At 43.7% G+C, this 19,094-nt stretch overlaps 1 protein-coding gene across 1 annotated transcript; it reads right to left on the minus strand.

Annotated features, from left to right (window-relative positions):
• Positions 1 to 6,763: 6,763 nt before the first annotated feature.
• Positions 6,764 to 17,570, minus strand: LOC144375184 (2'-5'-oligoadenylate synthase-like protein). The gene is made up of 4 exons (XM_078038981.1): positions 17,371 to 17,570; positions 13,210 to 13,492; positions 11,289 to 11,464; positions 6,764 to 6,966 (listed from the first exon to the last, which is right to left on the minus strand). Exons 1-4 carry the CDS (start codon positions 17,566 to 17,568, stop codon positions 6,892 to 6,894), a joined length of 732 nt encoding a protein of 243 aa, XP_077895107.1. The 5' UTR covers positions 17,569 to 17,570; the 3' UTR covers positions 6,764 to 6,891.
• Positions 17,571 to 19,094: the final 1,524 nt, after the last annotated feature.

Genomic DNA, 19,094 nt, shown 5'->3' on the forward strand with positions numbered 1-19,094 from the left:
AGTTAAGAAGATAGCATTGTGTCCAAGCTTTTCACACACATATCTCATGAGCTCTAGGTGGGACGTGCTTGATCTTGTGCAGAGCCATATGGATCTTAATGTTGACTTTGTTTATGTAGATTCCTCAGGCCCTCAGAGAGTTCCTGGCACTTTTCACTTTTGCATGACTCCACAGTCTACTTATAAATGAGGAGTATGAGGAGTGAGAACATGCTAGCAAACTGCTGTCCAAAGAAACCCAGGGGAAGAAAATTATTGCCTGCTTCATCTTTTAACTCCAGGTCTTGGCCATCCAAAATAACAGTATTTTAAATTTTATTTTAATTTTAAAACAAAACTTTTAAAGTGGCCAGTAGACCCATGTGCATAAAGCAGAGAACATTTCTTTTTGTCTTGTGAGCAGCTAGTTGGATGCTGGCACAGTATATATTCTGCGTGTTTATGTTTATAATCCTGAAACTATTGGCATTAGAGTTTGCATGTCAGTTTGGTCTGTTTCACGGAGACAGTGATAATGTTCTAATGGAAAAAAGTAGTTAAAATTTGACTCCTTACAACTCCACTCTCTCATTAGAAGGTTTGCCATTGTTTGCAGCATCCTGTTTGAGGCCTCTGACTCCCCATAACTCAGAGAGGGTCTGAGAACCCAGAACAGAGATGAGGATGATCCTGACTATTAATATTAGTATCGTTATGTTTTTCTTTCTAATAAGGAAACCCAGAAACTGAATAAATTACACAGGTGGGTGTGTTTAGCTTACAGTTCTGGAGATATAAAAGCATGGCACTGGCAAAAACTTGGCTTTAGTGAATATACCCTTTTACCTGAATTGCATGATTGGTGGTGTCAGCAGGGATGCAGGTGCAGGAGGAAGACATCACATGGGGAGACAGGAAGCCAGCAAGGATCAGATGATTTATTTGCTCTTCTTATATAACAGAATCTAACAAGGGTTTGAGAAATCTATATTCTTACTTCTGACTCTCATACCGTCAAATGTCCTCAACACCTCCAAGCACACCCTTCCTCACACAGATTTCACAAAGCTCATTGTGGCCATACTGAGAACCAAGCCTCAATCACACAATCTAGTGTGGGATAAAAAACATCCAACCCTAGCAACCATCATAAGCTTAATTGTGTAGAAGAAAGCATGAGTCAATCTTAAGTAACTCTGTTGATGGTGTCTGTGTCTCTAAAGGTTGGATATGGAACAAAGATTATGATTCAAGCAGTGATGTGGAAGAGACTGCAGGTAGGAACAGCCCTTGGGGTATGACAAAATGGGAAAGGTTTCATGGTACAATTTGAGTTCACATACTCATGTGGGAAATTAGGGATGGGAATAAAATAGAAATAAACAGAAATACGTGTTATTTTTATAAAAATAAGAGTTAGTAGACCTTCGGACATCCTTTTCATAAGAAGACAACTTTTGCTTTGCCAGTTAAACACAATCTTTCATGTTAAGTCCCATTCTGTCCTAAATTCGCCTCTAATAAACATCAAGTAGCTTGGCTTTCATTATTGATTATTTTTTTGCATCATGCATGAAAGAAATAGGATCTTCACTTTAGGTTTGACTGACAATGAAAAGAATCTAGTTGGACATACTTTCTTAGAAGCACTTTGAAAACCTGTAATTGAAGCTCTCACTAGTGATAAGCAGTGAGTATGAAGTCACAATTCCACTCTGAATGTTCTCTTTTTAGAGCAGCACTTTCTCTTCTGTTTTTTGTCTATTTCTGGTTGAAAATAAACTCCCAAATGTGGAAGACTTAAAAAAAATTGTTTCAGTTCTCCTTGAACAGGCCACTGTATTCTCCTGTAAAAGAATGGAGAGAAGTTCCTCCTTGAACATGTTTCTAACCTCAAGTCTTCATTTAATTCCCAAGCCCTTGGACTAGGAGGAAAATCTGAATTTGCTTGTATTTAAGAGGCCTAAGTCCAGAAAATCAGGGAGACTGTGGCTTCCTCTTGGAGGAACAAGATGACACAGAATCCCTACCAAGTACAGTGGCAGAATGTGAACTATAAAAGAGCTCCTGGGATGCTAGATCTATTTTTCATTGCAGAGGTGAGGTGATGGAGGCAAGGAGACAGGAATGCAGACAAGAGGAAGAATGGAGAGCTTTGACTGTGGGTTCTAGAACACCAGGAAAAGGAGCAACTCTAGTTCTCACCGTGACTTTATCTCTGCCTTTCCTTTTTCTAAGGCCACATCATCACCATCAAGGCCATGGTCCCCAGAGAAAATATACAAAGTGATTTAGAGGATGAGGAGGAGGAAAAAAGGACCAGAAATCTGCAAGTAATTGATTTTCTATTGGTTTCTCTTAATTATTCTTTCTTATGTAAAGGCTGTAGATTTTCCATGTTTCATCTTTCCCACATTTTATAACTTTTCTAAAGGTACTTTCCTCATCCAGATCTTTGAGTCCTTGGACCTTCAATGTCTGTTAAATCTCTCTGCACTAACATTCTTAGTCATTCCCTGTTTTTTTTTTTTCACCACAGGCAACACCACTTAATTATGCTGAGCAATACTGCATACCCATACACTGAGTTTGAGTTGTAGGGAGCATCAGAAATACTGAGTTGTTGCCTGATGCATGAGACACAAACAATATGGTTCTGTTTTACTGACCACTGAATAGCTGGGTTTTTCTGCCTTTGCTGGCTCTGAGCATGCATGAATTTACCCTTCCTTTTCTAGGTTAAGATTACACAATTCGAATGTAAGTCCCCTAACATGAATTGTTTCCAGGGGCCCTCTTCTGATTTAATATGTGGGCTCAATATAGAAAAAGTGACAAAGCAGTTTAGGAAAAGGAAATGTGAGTCTGGAAAGAATGGGAAGGAGAGAAGAGGTCAAATCAGTCCACATATTCTCCATTGCTTTCTTAAGTTTCTTTGTTGCACTTTATGCAATCCATCAGAACCAATTAGTGCACTGAAGGTTCCATAGTTGCATGTGACCATGGCCATGCAAGAAAGGTACAATTTGGTTAAAATCAGTGCAGGAAGCTCTCTGAGAAATGGCGCTACAGAGGGTAGGGCTGGAGAAGCCAGGGTCCTTGCTTCACCCTGTGTCATCACAGGTGCTGCTCCTCAGGGTCTCAGGTGTGTGCTACTCAGCCTTTACACCCAAATGTTCTAGAGAACCCTTCCCATTGACTCATGTTCACTCTCTAGGGGAGCAGCTTTAGAAAGGTTCTGAAGGTGAATGTCCATGGGAATTTGCTCCTGAGGACATTCATAGACACTCTTCCCACAGTCAACACTCTCAGCTGAGGGCAGCATACCAGCCTCAGTGCTCCCTGCCCAGACCCCAGGAGAGATCAGCGCCCAAGTTCATCTTGCATATCCTGAGGACAATTGTGGTCCTGGCCACTCTCTGTTGCCAGCAACTCATCCCAAGTGACCTTTTTACCTTGTTCTGTTTTATAGACCCCATAAGACACCTGGGAGATCAGAGATCTTGGCCCAGGGATACAGGAGAGATGATACCTGCAGTGCACAGAAGCTGAAATTAAACCTGTAAGATTCGAAGCAGGAGCTAGTTTTTCGGTTCGAAAGACACAACTGTCTATATTATATCGAATTTGCAGATTTATATGTTCTTTGTTTAATAATTTTAATATTAGTATTTCATGTTAAATTTTTATATTAAACTATATTTACTTAGTAACAGTTGCTTTTTAAATTCATTCTGTAAAATAAAACACACTAGGGAAGAGAGGTGGGAGGGAAAGGGAGGGAGAAGGGGAATTTCATGGAAGATGGAAGGGGAGACCCTCATCATTATACAGAATACATGTATGATGATGTGAGGAGAAAAAAAAGTAGTGTGTCACATTAGATTGGGTAGAGAGAAGTGATTCAAGGGGAGGGGAGGGGGACGGGGGGAAAGGAAGGTCAGCCGAATAAAATAGACATTAGTATTACTGTATGTGTATACATGACTGCCTGACCAATATGATTTGCAACCTGTACACTCAGAAAAATGAGAAATTATACCCCATCTTATTCAAAAATATGATATGTCAAGATCATTGTACTGTCATGTTTAACTAATTAAAACAAATTTTAAAAACACACACACTAAAAGAGTAATATGTTCCTGAGGTAGATCTTGATGAATTACAAAGCTTTTACTTGGTGACTTCCATCACCATCACTCCTCTCCTCCCATACCCCTCAGTTTGCTGTTTTGGTTGTTTTTTACATTGGTATTATAACATTCACTAAATAATTGATGTGGGTGAATAGATGCAATAAAGAATCAAATCATTAAATTACAAGCTAAGTTAAACACCAACTAAATTTCATAAGTGTTTAATTAATTTATCCATTCATTATCTAACTGAATCTCAAGTCAAAACACCCAATATAAGAAAGGGCTGGGCAACAATTAAAAATATTCATTTATGAAAATTGTGGTTTTACATTTTATATCTTTTTTTCAATCAAGAACAATATTTTTTGTAATATCACATACATATAAAACAAGTTGGAAAACTACATTACAAACTTGTAACGATGGATTTAAATACATTAACTGACATGTTTCTCATTGGAAATAGGTTGATTGCTGTATATATAGTGTATGAAAACTACTAATATAATAAAGTGTAGACAAAATATAAATGTCTGCTCTATGGTAACATATGAGCATCACTCTAATCTAACCATGCTAAAAGTTACATAATACTGTAAAAAATGTCTTAAAACTATATATTTTGATAAGAAATAAATTCAATAAAGAATGATAATACAGGGAATTGGGTTGTGGCTAAGTAGTAGAGTACTTACCTCACACATGTGAGGCCATGGGTTCGATCCTAAGCACCACATAGAATAAACAAAATATATAAAGGCATTGAGTCCATCTACAACTAAAAATATTTTTAAAAAAAGAATGATGGGGTGGGGTTGTAGCACAATGGTAGAGCACTCCTAGCACATGTGAGGCACTGGGTTTGATTCTCAGCACCACATATAAATAAATAAAGGTCAATTGATAACTAAAAAATTATATATAAAAAAAGAATGATAATACTGAGAACCAAGGCATTCAGATTTCAAAATTTATGCTTCTTTTCAGGTGATCCAATATTTTGTCAACTAAGTTTTCAAAATGTGTTCAAAGCCAACATTACTCATATATGTTACACATTTATTATTTCATAAATTTACTTTCCTCATAAAAGACCTTTGATAAACATCCAAAATATTCAAGTTAAATATATTTGAAATAAAGCTGAAAGAAATACTGGTATTGTTTTTCACTGTCACTTCAAGTGTTTAAGTATTACAAGTTATTCAACCAACACAACAAAGTTAAAATTATAATGGCACAGCCTGTATTGTAAATAAATCAAAACAACAGAATGTGTTACACAAAGACAGATCAGTGGCACATTAAATGAAAACTAGCTGAATACAAACAATTGACTACTGCAGAGCATAATAGTAAACAGTTCAAGTGAGACAAAGTGATGGAGAGGTTACCATGAAGGTGCCAACTGATGATTCTGCTGACCACTGTTGTCCAGAATGGAAATTAAAACATCATATTTGTAATTTGTTATTTTATAACTGCACTTTTCTGGATAATCCTCTCCCCCTAAGAAGACCCCCTTTTTTCCCCCTTGCATGAACCCCCCAATACTCACATAATGGAATATTACAATTTCTACTGCAAAGTATTGATCTGCTTCCCCCAGAAGCAGATCTCCAAATAAGGATTTGGCTTTTTTGGAAGGAGAGCCTGGGAAAAACACTAAGAAAGGAGTGAGTGAGTCAGACAAGAGAAGGAAGGAAACCTAAGAAGGGGGACGTGATATCAAGGTCATTACCACGGTAGCAGCTAGAGGTTTGTCCTGCCAGGGAACCCTGGGAACCTGTGTGTGGAAGAGGAGACCCAGAGTTCCTTCATCTGAGGTGAGCGGGAGCTGGGGTGCTCTCACAAACTCCCTCCAGTTATTAGTTGAGGGTTATTCCAGAGGGGCTCCTGCTGGGGAGAGGGGTGCAGGTGCTGGCACTTGGAAGCTGAGCCAGCTCTCACCGGAGCCATAAAAGCCAAGGGCATTCGAGGTCTATAACAGTGAGCATTTTTTTTGCAGCATCTGCCTCACACTAGATATGGCGGATCTTTCTCGCTGATTTTCGGTGACCCTTGTGGAAGTCCTGTATGGGACCTTCCCATTGCATAGCAATGAGAAAATGACACAGCTGAGACTCAAACTGGAGGCTCCAAGAATCTTTTCTAATGCATCTCTAAAAAGCACTGGAATGGTCTCCTGAGGGCCAGAGGGCTAAGGGAGGGTGGAGGGGTTGTTTTGAGGACAAGGGAAAAGTTCATAACCCCTCATGGTGATCTGCAAACGTGAGACACTAACTGGAGCCATTGAGAATCTCAGGGTCAACTACTGTGGCAGCCTTGCTGGGTACTTAAGTCAATGCAGACAATTCCATACCATGTTTCCCTCAATTCTCCTCCCTCCTTCCTTCCTTCCTTCCTTCCTTCCTTCCTTCCTTCCTTCCTTCCTTCCTTCCTTCCTTCCTTCCTTCCTTCCTTCCTTCCTTCCTTCCTTCCTTCCTTCCTTCTTCTTCTTCTTCTTCTTCTTCTTCTTCTTCTTCTTCTTCTTCTTCTTCTTCTTCTTCTTCTTCTTCTTCTTCTTCTTTATGTGAGACTTAGTGAGTAAGCAGGGCCCATACCTCTCTTTTTTGAACTGTTCTCTGACAAAGTCATGGATGATTGGGTGCTGGAGTGTGTAGTACTTGGTCCAGTAGATACAGATGAATTCATAATCCTGGAGCAGCTCCATCACTGTGCTGAGACCCTCGTCCAGCTTGAAATTCTCATTCTCCTGAGTCCCTGTTTCTCAGGCATAGATGGTCAACAGTTCAAGGGCATAGACAGGGGGCAGGTTGGCTCTGGGGCACTTGTCTCTCACGTACTGTTTAAAGAGATGGGAAGACAGAGAGACCCCGAGTTTATATGTGATGATGGCATTGGACTAGAAGCTGGAAATCCAAACTCTGGGCCTCATTCTTCTGCTTATTGGCTGTGTGGCTGTGGCCAAGTCACCTTCCTTCCTTGGGCCTTGGTTTTCTCATTTTAGAATTAGAAGGCTGGGTTAGTGCAGTGTTTCGATTGTTCTTAACAAACATAACTCCTGGCGTGGAGTCGTGAAGATGTGGCCTAAGGAGTGAGCTGGCTGGACCTGCCACCAGCATCTCAGCCTCAGAAGCACTGTTTTAATCTGTTTCAATGTGCTGAGCTTTGGGGAAGGGTTTCTTTAAATAAATGACTTTTCACTAACAATTGAGGGATTGAGGGAGGTAATGTTCTATAGTGAACCTTGGGATAGACTTTAGAAGACATTATTTCCTATACCATTGTATTGCAGCCATACTGTTTGGGTGGGGTTGATTCTATTCTTTTCTTTTCTTTTTAGGTGGAAACAATATCTTTATTTTATTTTTATGTGGTGCTGAGGATGGAACCCAATGCTTCATGCATGCTAGGTGAGCGCTCTACCACTGAGCCACAACCCCAGCCCGATTCTATTCTTAACTCCAAAGTTGGCACAAATCCAACAACATAAACTTTTACCTCTTGCCAAGTGACTGATTCAAGAGAAAAGTGTGTAATTTGAGGATGATTCAATTAGAGCATAGTTCTTTTATTAAGTGATCGAAGGAAGAGAAGTCCTTTCTTGTGTGTGGATGTGAGGGCAGGAACAACTGTGGCCATTTGCCACTACAAGGAAGACCAAGGCCCAGGGAGGGAAGGTGACTTGATCACAGTCATACAACCAGTAGGTGGCAGAAATTAGAATTCTTTTTTTTTTTTTGTATTTTTTTCTGTAACTTGCAAAACAAAACAAAACAAAAAACTCCAAAAACATTTTAACTGACACTGATCACTTCCTGTCTGAAAAACCTCTAATATTCAGCTTTGCACTAATCTCATTTCCTTGGAAGGCTGAAATGGGAGAAGCATGGATTTGAGGTCAACCTGGGTAACGTAGTGAGACCCCCATCTTTTTTTTAAAAAAAAAAAAGCCTTTCAAACAGTCAGTTAGAAAGTGAAAATTTTTGTCAAATATCCAGCTACTGATCTGTGAAAGCAAAATTGCTATCTTTCTTGTGGCCATTATAAATGAAGAGTGTATCACATCCCATAGTTAAACAGTAGCAGCAACAACATAAACAGCAACAAAAACAGACACAAGACTTTGACCTTAAAACAAACAAACACAGGAAAGCCACAGGGTCATAGGAAAGCCTTGTTCTAGTTTCCCAAATAAATGGAACTTGGAGCCTTCCTAGAGGTCAGTGACTCCTTACAAAAAACAACTTTATCCCTGACCTAAAATCGTTTTTAATTTAACTCAAATTTATTTATAACTTGCTATAGCTTTTCATGAATCCACACTTAATGCTCAATGTTATAAATCCTAATGAATCAATTATAATTTTGTTGGAATTTAAACTCATGTCAATACAATTTATTTTCTCCCCAAAATGTTGTTTTCTCCAATACCAGTGAGATTTTACATTCTTAAAACTTAGATATTCCCAAAATACAGAATGCCTGTAGTTGTTCAGATGTAAACTTTAGGAAAAATGAATCCTATACATCAGATAGGGTGTGCATGCCTTGTAATTACTGCTGCTGGGGAGGCTGAGTCAGGAGGATCCTTTGAACACATAGTTCAAGACCAGACTGGGCAACATGGAACACCCTGTCTCAAACCAAAACAACAACAAAAACCCACAAAAAATTTCATTCCTTAAGAATTTTTGGAAGGCTATTTAAAAAAGACCTATGTACTCCTCTAGGGCTGATGTTCAGGGATGCTGGGTGGGTTAATCAGTCTTCTGTCTTCATAACAACTTAATAATCAACTTGTGAAGAAATAAAGTTGAGTGAGGCATGGTGTTGCATCCCAGTGGCTTGGGAGGCTGAGGCAGGGGGAAGGCGAGTTCAAAGCCAGCCTCAGCAAAAGCAAGGCCCTAAGCAACTCAGTGAGACCCTGTCTCTAAATAAAATACCAAATAGGGCTGAGGATGTGGCTCAGTGGTTGAGTGCCCCTGAATTCAATCCCCAGTACCTGCCCCCTCTCCAAAAAGAAATAAAGTTGAGATAATTAACTTATAAAGAGAAGAAGTTCATCTTTATTTCAGTCGTAGATAAACGCAATACCTTTATTTACTTTACATGATGCTTTGGATTGCACCAGTGCGAGGAGGCAAGCAAGCGCTCTACCCCTGAGCCACCACCCCAGTCTAAAAATGCTCATTTTGGTTCAGAATATTGGAGGCTTCAGTCCCTGATTGACGGGCCCCATTGACTTTGGGCCTGTGGCAAGGCCAAACATCTTGGTGGGAACAAATCCACTCACCTCCAGAGAGGAAGAGGAAAGGAGTTGGGTCCTCCCCCTTCAAGGCCACATCCCCAATGACCTGAGGGCCTCCCACCAGGCCCCACCTCTTAAACGGTCCACCTCCAATTAGCACTAAGCTGGGGACCAAGCCTGTAATGCACCAGCCTTTGGGGGACAGGTAAGGTCCAACTGTAGCAGATGCTATGACTTCCTCATATTTTGGATCTCTAACTTTTACAACCTTTCTAGATAACGATAAACATCTGAGAAAACAATTTTCCACTGTCAACAGAGCCTAGCTATAGACCTCGTCATCTTGGTACTGTGTCTTATATATTTTATTGGGTTAATCCTTTTCTTCTGCAACCTGATTCCCTTGCAAATTCTCTGCAAGCTTTCACTTAATAAATGAGTTCCTTTTTTTCTTGTTTTTTGAAAATTTCTTTGGGACAGGGTCTTGCTATGTTGCCCGGGGTGGTCTCAAATTCCTGGGCTAAGCAATCCTCCTGCCTGCATCTCCCAAGCAGCTGGAACTGCAGTGTACGACACCACATCTGGCTGTGTTGTTATCTCTGATTCTGATTCTTGTTTTGATTTGGTTGGGGCCACTACACCCCTGATGATATAATCTGTGAGTCCAGTTTTAGGTTTTGACCACTTGCTGGTGTTTATTTGGAGGTAGATGGCACCCATTTATTCCCTAGGAGACAGTAGTCAGTGGGTTTTGATTGTTCTTTCTTTGTCTTGAGAATTCTGATATCTCTTGGGAGCCTCACACCTATTGTCTTACATGTTATTATGCATTTAAATCAATCAGTGTGTGTGTGTGTGTGTGTGTGTGTGTGTGCTCGGTTAAATACAATTCCCGGAAAAACAATCCTGTGAGACTATGTGCTGGCTGACTGGTGTACTTTCTGTCGTGTTTATTTTTGTCTCATAATTAAAGTTGTAAAACCAAAGCTGCTGGTTCATTGTTTTTATAAGTGAAAAAAAAACATTTATATCACTTTTTTTTTTAATTAGAGTGGTCTCATTTGCTGTATCATTTATCTTTGGGCAATGTCTTTCTCCCTACTCCACTCCAGCGAACTTATGGAGTAAAATTGGAAATAAATTCATGGGCAACGATTAATATTGAAGGGAGGGAATGGCAGGGAGAAGGGGAATTGCATGGATGGTGGAAGGAGACCCTCATAATGTACAAAATACATGGAATGAAGATGTGAATTTGGTGTCAACATATCTTGTCTACAGAGATATGATAAATTGTGGTATAAAGGTGTATTAAGAATTGTAAGGCAAAAAAATAATAATAAGAGAGCTCATGTAAAAATAAATAAATAAACAAATTAAAAAATAAATAAATAAATAGAATATAAATTTAAAAAATAAATATACATATACAAGTGCGTGTGCGCGCCCGCTCACACACATACACACACACACACACACACGATGAACATTGACACCTAAAGGGACTGAGTCAGAATTTTACCAGACTTATTCCAAAAGCAGGTGACTTCATAGAAACAGACTGCTTAATGAAAGACAAATAAAATGAGAATGAACTAACTGCAAGGCTAGTGTTCTATACACCGTTAGATTAAACTCAGTAATGACCATGACGCTGAGGAACTGGATCATTGAGGGGGATGGATGTGGGTGGAATTCAAGGAGTCTTTCTTTCCTCTTGGAGTCCTTAGCTTGCTGGGATGGATGTGGGAGTGAAGGGCACATGAACTTGACATTAGACAGGAACCACAGCATGTCCAGCACTTCATTACTGAAATACTATAGACCACCTACTTTTCTCTTTCCTTCTCTTTCTTTTCCTCTCCTTCCTCCTCCACCTCTCCCTCCTCTACACATCCTGGCAGCCCCCTTACCTGCTGGTACCAGTGTTTGACCAGCCGCAGGAGACTCTTCACTTTCGTTGGCCGATGTTTCACGAAGCTTCTCTGCAGCTCACTGAAGAAAGGGGAGAAATTTCCAGGGTATCCACAGGCCTTGATCAGATTCACGTAGACCTCAGGGGGTGGCTGGGAGTTGGGGACAGCAGGCCCTGAGGAGAGAGGAAGCAAAGTGAGGGATAAATAGTCTCTGGAGGAGGGCCGACTCGTTCATGGGGGTGACCTTTCCAGGGAGACTTGAGACCTCATGTCCCTGGATATGAACAGTTTAGGGTTTGATTATCCTTCTTGTGAGATTCCTCCTCTGGAGAGCCAGTGTCGGGCTTTCTATGCCTCAGTCCACTCCAGGACTATTATTGTCCTCCTTGGATGTCCCAAACACTGTCAGTTTTCCTTAACATCTGTTTTAGACTGCTTTCTAGTGATCCATTGGAATCTCTCAATATCAGAGAGGAGAACCAGTTCCCTGGCACTGTCTTTCTTGATAAGATCAGATCTGTCTCTCTGACATCTTCTTCAAAGGACCATTCCATGCAGACGCTAATAGGACAATTCATAGGAGCTGGCGACGATATGGAACCTGCTGCCATTTGGATCTTGAGTGTCTCCCAAAGTCCCATGGGCTCAAAGGTTTGGTTGCCAGCCTGTGGTGCTATTGAGAGGTGTGAGATCTTTAAGAGGTGGGGCCTAGCGGGAGGAAGTTAGGTCTTTGGGGGCATGCCCATGAAGGGCTATAGGGATGCTGCTCTGTGTTTCCTTGCCAATATGGGCCAATAGGCCTCCTGACCTCATGTTGCCGCCCTGATGTACTGTGCCTCAAAGTCCAAAGCAACAGGGCCAGGTGACCACAGACTAGAACTTATGAAACCATGAGCCAAAATAAAACTTTCCTCCTTTTGGGTGGCTTATCTCCTGTATTTTGTCACTGAGTGACACAGAATTTACATCAGCTGGTATATTTTATTCCAATAATCTAGGACTCTCTGCCTGAGGATTAACCATAAACTACATCAACTTAATGCTCCAAGAAGCAACGCTTAGCAAGTGCCTTCTAAGAAGTTTGTAGATCAACACTCTAATAGCCCTTCTGGGATAATGTTGAGATGGGCTTTATATTATTAATTTGAGTCCCGCAGAGGCATGAAGCCCAGTTGTTAGGAGTGATGACTTGCTCAATAATGTACCTTGTGTTGATTCCTCCCCTCCCCTGTCTTTTTTTAAAACCAGTGTTGAACCCAGAGATGCTTAACCACTGAGCCACATCCCCAGCCCTTTTTTAAAAATTTGAGACAGGGTCTCACTAAGTTGCTTAGGGCCTTGTTAAATGACGGAGGTTGGTTTGAATTTGCGATCCTCCTGCCTCAGCCTCTGGAGGCACTGGGATTACAGGCGGGTGCCACCAAGCTCAGCTCCCTTCCCTGTCTCAATGCCCTACTTCCTTCCCAGGATTGGATCATCTTCCTCAGGCCCTTCCTGCAGGATCTGCTGCTAGGATGGTCCTAACAAATGACAGACCTCTGTACTCATAGTAAGTGCTACTTACTAAAACTCTTGGTTATTATTTTAGATCCTTTACTTCGTTAGGTCTCTGATCTTCCAGAATATCCTTTCTACAGGCTACCCAGGGCACCCCACTCTTCTCCTCTGAGCATTGACCACCATTTATCATCTGTTTATCTGTGTGATTCTTTGTTAAGCTTCTGTTTCCCAAGTTGGGCATCTTGACAGACAGAATGTGTGATGCTGGGCTCAGGGAGAAGCTCAGTCCCCAGCACAGGGCGTGGGAGCATAAATGAAGGACTGCAAGGTCTCCATGGGATCAGGAGTGACAGGTGAGGAAGTTGGGAGTCTCCCGGAGAGAGCCAGTGTGGAAGTCGTGGGCTTCCGCTCCCCTTACCCAGAGCTCTGTAGGCAGGCACGATGGTGATATTGATGGGTTCCGCGGTCCCCCTGGTCTGGATGGTGAAGTCGAGAGCCCTGGGGACTCCTTGGCTTATTCTCAGGTCATTGAGCCCAAGATCCAGCAGGTCCTGGCAACACCACAGTTTTCCCCAGATCAGTCTCAGGACAGCTTGGTGGTGCTTGGCCTCCTCCCGAAAGCTGTGGAAACAGCTCAGGAACACCACCAGCTCCACGTCTGCCTCGCTCCTGAGCACTGTGCCGTTCCCAAAGGAGCCCACCTGCAGGAGACAGAGGCCTGTTACCCGGAGGCCCTGGGCCCTCTGCTGTGTACCAAGCGGTGCGTTTTCCCAGTTTGTGCGTGACCACCCTGAGGGATGGGTGGGCAAGCTGAGGTGTCCAGAGGAAGGGTCGCTCACCCAGAGCCACTCAGTTTGCAGCCTGAGCCTAGGCTGCTTATCTATTCTGCACTGCAAGGCTCCTGAGACCCAGTCTTGTCCCCCCCCCCCCCGTGGAGGAACGCCTACTCCCAGGGAACACAGGGTGAGCATCTCAAGTCTCCCCAAATCAGAAATCCAAAACGCTCCAAAACCCAAGCCGTTCTGAGAGCTGACATGACATCACAAGCGGACATTCCACACCTGACTTCATGTGACAGGTCACAGTCAAAACAATTGTGCACTCAAGGTACTGTATAAAATTATGCTGGGCGCGGTGGCTCAAGCCTGTCATCTCAGCAGCTCCGGAGGCTGACGCAGGAGGATGGCGAGTTCAAAGCCAGCCTCAGCAAAAGTGAGGCCCTCAGCAGCTCAGTGAGACCCTGTCTCTAAATAAAATACAAAACAGGGCTGGGAAGGTGGCTCAGTGCTTGAATGCCCCTGAGTTCAACCCCTGGTAATTCCCCTCAAAAAATGATATTCAGGTTATGTGAGTAAGGTATTTATAAAACAGAAGTGAATTTCATGTGTAGAGTTGGGTTCCACTCCCAAGAAATCTCATGATGTACATGTAAATATTCCAGGATCAGAATATTCAGGACCCTGGAACACTTCTGGTCCCAGGCAGTTTTAGGAAGGGATTCTCAACCTGTAATAATGCCTATTCTGTAGCATTTGAGGACTTGAGGGTGTGTATCGGAATGAACTCAATGCATTAAAAAGCAGGAAGCAGGTTTGACTATTGAATGAAGTAGAGCCGTGAGCTGTGGAATGGGGCAGTTTGACTTTGACTGTGACTCTTTTGCCCTGTCTCAGCTGTGTGATCCGGGGCTGCTCTGAGCAATGAGGGAAGCTGAGCCACTGGATTACTAGGAGGATTAGATAAAATACTGTATGCCAAGGGCATGGCGTGCTGCAGGAAGTCAGCAATGTATTTCTCTTCCTGTTTGTGTACTTGACTTAGCTAATCCTTCTGCCCTCTGGGAATCCATTTCCCATCTGGAATGGAAGGAGACTGGATGATTTTTTTTTTAATTTTTTTGACCAGGGATTGAACCCAGGAGCACTTAACCACTGAGACACATCCCCTGGCTCTCTTTTATTTTTTTACATTTTATTTACAGACAGGGTCTCGCTGAGTTATTTAGGGCCTCACTAAGTTGCCGAGGCTGGCTTTGAATCTGCAGTCCTCCTGCCTCAGCCTCTGGATCTACTGGGGTCACAGGTGTGTGCAGCACTGGACCTGGCCTCTGCCTGGATGATTTTGAGGGGGAGCTTTTAGATAGTCTGAAATTCTAAACTTGCTCTCTGAGCACTGCTGCCTGATAGACAAAGCCCCCTCACCTCTCTGGCTCCTCTCTTTCTCATCTCTGGAGGAAGAATGGATGGGGAAGGCCAGACCCCAGCGGGGGCTACATTTCCTTGCAGATGGAGTCACTGCACATGGATTTATAATTCAGCTGTGACAAGCTGAGCAGGCCTTGGGTCTGGCACCACTGGAAGCACTTTATGTATATTACCCCTTTAAATTCTCACACTCACCAATGAAGCTGGGAATTACTAAGAGAATTCCCCAATGTACAGATGAGAATACTGAGGCTGGGGGGTGTTGATCAACTCACCGTGCCTCCCCCAGTCTGCCAGGAAATCAGATGAGTTAGAACACGAGTAGCTGGCGGCTCTTCCTCCTCTTTCTCCCTGGCAACCTGAGTCTGTGAATCACAACCTACTCCTAGGAGGAGGAGGAGACACCTGCCATCTTTCCCCCACTTTACTGGATTTCAGACTCAGCATTTCCACTCCAGGTGAGAGGGTTGAAGTGGATACTGTGTGTGGGCGAAGGGCAACACCCCTGGAGACCACGTCTACCCCACCTTTTCTGCTTTTCCCAGTGGTAAGATCCAGGCCGAGAAGGAAGAACAATCTAGAACAGGCTTCGTGACTTGCTTCCATTGGAGCCATTCAAGCCCACTTCTGTCAAAGGCAAAGCATTGGCTCATGCAGAGGGCTCAGATTGCCAGGTTTTCAGAAGGTGAGAGGAAGGAAGAGTCTAGAGTCTAAATAATTAAATACATTCTTTCTCACTGGTCATTATTCTTTGGGTGTCTCTACCTTTGAGAGATTTTAGCGTAGGATCGTGGTCTGTAAGAAAAACTGAGGTTTGTGTAAATACCATTTCCTGCCATCAGAACTTAACCTGCTTGAAGCACTCCTCTCCCCAGACCTCATCCCATCCCTTCTTTCTCAGAGTTGTCTGGAGGGAGTGGGGTCTGCCCAAGTTCCCCAGGCCCAAAAGAAGGCCTAGGCCAGGGTTACAAATGTCCTTCTGTTTTTCAGCAACTACCCTGCACTGATCATCTAGCCTGCTTTTGTCCCATTTGCTTGGTGAAGGAGAGGGGAGGAGAATTATGTGCTCCAAACGTAGATGAGAGGAGATGGGATAGCTAAGGACATGCAGCAGCAGGACAAAAAGTCCCAGCTCAAACCCAAGACTGTCTGATGTCAGAATTCCTGGTTTTGCACTTGTAAATCCCTGTATCCTCAGCCTCCTGGGCTGCCTCTAAAAGGAGAACTGGAGTCCTAGAATAGGAGTCAGGAAGCCAAATTCTAGTCTTGCTTTTGCCACCAACTTGCTGTGTGACCTTGGGAAGTCTTTTACCCTCTCTGTGTGTCCAGAGTGTTTAATGAAGGTTTGGCTGGGACTGATTCTTCAGGGCCTTTAGAGCTCTGGTCCTTTTAAATTTTGATCCTAGCTGGCATAGGAGGTGACATAAATCACGAGAAAATGTGCTTGGGAAAAAATCCTGGTGAGGGGGCCCGATCCCTAGCTGTGGAGTCAAAATTCAAGTCCCAGCTTCAATACTAGCTGTGTGTCCTTGGGAAAGCCACCTCACTTCTCTGGATCTCTATTATAAAATCTTCTTATTCTCAAAAACTAAAGCTTGTAGAAAAACAGAAAGAAAACAAAAAGATATATCCAACCTGGCCAGTTCCACACACCCAAACTCCCTGCTACAGCAAGAAACTTTGTCCCTAAATACTTCAGCATCGTGTCCACAAAAAAAAAAAAAGAGAGAGAGAGAGATAATTGTCCCCCATAACCCAAAACTACTATTACACCTAACAAAATCAAAACTGATTCCCTCATGTCATCTAATCTCGAGGCCATGTGAAAATGTCCCCAAACCATATTTTACAGATCATTTACACCAGGATTCAAAGACCTCGCATCTGGTTGTTATGCATCGTAAGACCCTGAGCCTTCATTATGCTTATCTGTAAAATGGGAAAAGAACCATCTCTACTTCATAGGATGCAAGAATTAGAGATGACATGATATTAAGGGATTAGGCCCTCAGAACCCTAAATATTAACTATTGCATCTAACATTATTATTATTATTATTATTTGGTACTAGGGATTGAACCCCGGGGCTCTTAGCCACTGAGTCACATCCCCAGCCCTTTTTTATATTTTTTAAATTTAGAGACAGCGTCTTGCTAACTTGCTGAGGCTGGCTTTGAACTCTCGACCCTCCTGTATTGGCTCATTCTTAAGGCAGCGGTGTAGTGGGGCTATGGGCAGCTGGCTGGGGTGTCCTGAGATGTCAGCAGTGTGGGCCAGGAATTCTGAGGCCAGGGGTCCCTGGTATCCTCAGGTATGTGGGCTCTTGTGCTGGGTGTCCCCTGTGCTGGCCAGAGGACAGAGGGGCCCAGGCTCACCTTGACCACCTTCAGCACCCGCGCCTCCGGGTCCAGGCCGCACTCTCCCTGGAAGGCCTCCTGCCTCAGGAACTGCTCCACCATGTGCACAGCCTCCAGCACCTCCTCTTTCCATTCCCGGCTGGGCTGCAGCCACTGAGCCACGAAGGAGTCCAGCCTGGAGGCTGGGACACCGTACAGCTCCTGGGCCAGGGCCATCTCTGCCGAGGAGGGTGACACTGCTGGGCAAATATATAGCCACCAGCCCACCCAGCTCCTGAACACACACCCCCTTTTTAAGGGGGCTCCTCCCCCACTGACCTCAGACCCCTGAAGGATAAAGGACAGGGACAGAGAAGAATCCAGGGGTGAATGTGCTGCTTTTCTTGGAAGACCCCCTTGCCGCAGAAGGTGCAGTGTGCTGAGGAGACACTGGGCTGGGGCCCGCAGGTCTGGGGCCACCTTAACAGGGCTGGCATCCTGCCAACCTTCTTGCTATTGGTTTCGATTCTCAATTTCTAGAGTTTCCCTTTTATGACGTTTAGAAACTGAAATTGGCTTGAGTTTGACCTTATAGAAGCACCTCCCTGAGAGATTAGGGTTGGATGGAATCATCAGTTTAATTGTCCCAACTGGTTAAAAGGAAACAGAAACTTGGAAGGAGAAGAGCCTTGCTTGTGGTTGAGTAAAGAAGGAGACCTCGGGAATTAGTGGGGATGACTTTGAATTCCAGTGTGCCCTTCACCAGATTCGTAACCTCACTGAACCTCACTGTCTTTATTCATAAGGTAGGTTTAATGATAATACCTACCTTGCCGGATACAGTGGCATGTGCCTGTAATCCCAGTGATTTGGGAGGCTAAGGCAGGAGGATTGCAAGTTGGAGGCCCAGCCTCTCCTGCCCCACAGGGCTGGCTCCCAGAGCAGTGGGTGGGTTCCTGGGGTCCAGTGCCATGTGTGCTCAGTCACAAAAAGGGTATGACAACCTGGCAGGGAGCCAGGCAGAATTTCTTTGGGGTCACAGGTGGTGTTGGCAGACACCGGTTTGACATGATTCATAAAGACTAAGAATCAGGTCCAAAGGGCACAGCGGAGATAAAGGCGGAGCGGCCTGAAGAACCTGGATGTGTCAGGGACTTAGGCACTGGATGTGCCTTGGTGTGGGGCTGAGGTGGGGAGAGGGGCTTGAGGGTGGAGGCGAGGAACGGTCCTGGAGTGCCACTCACTCATCTGCTCACTTAACAGGTGATTTCTGAACACCTACTATGTGCCAGGCAGGTGCTGGGGATGCAGAACAAAAAGTCCCTGCATGCAGGGCACCTGGTGGTGGAGACAGACAACAAGCAGGCCGAGTTGGTGAAACTATAGTGAATCCAAGGGGATGAAAGCCAAGCAGGAAAAGAAAGGGTTGTTTTAATCCGCTTGCTACAGTGACTAAAAGACCTGCAAGAACAATGAGAGGAGAAAAAGTTTATTTTAGGGCTCAGGATTTCAGAGGTCTCAGTCCCTAGACAGCTGGTTCCACTCCTTGGGGCTTGAGGACATCATGGTGGAAGAGTTGGTGGAGGGAAGCAGCTCACATGGTGATCAGAAAGGAGAGAGAGAGGAGAGAGGGAGAGAGAGAGAGAGAGATCTCCACTTGCCAGATACAAACTATAGACCCCACAGGCCCCTGCCCAGGGACCGACCTCCTTCAACCACACCGACCTGCAGTTAAGGCTCTCCCAACGCAGGCATTTCTCCTC

Source organism: Ictidomys tridecemlineatus, chromosome 2 (genome assembly GCF_052094955.1).
Source record: "Ictidomys tridecemlineatus isolate mIctTri1 chromosome 2, mIctTri1.hap1, whole genome shotgun sequence".
NCBI classification, from domain to species: Eukaryota; Metazoa; Chordata; class Mammalia; order Rodentia; family Sciuridae; genus Ictidomys; species Ictidomys tridecemlineatus.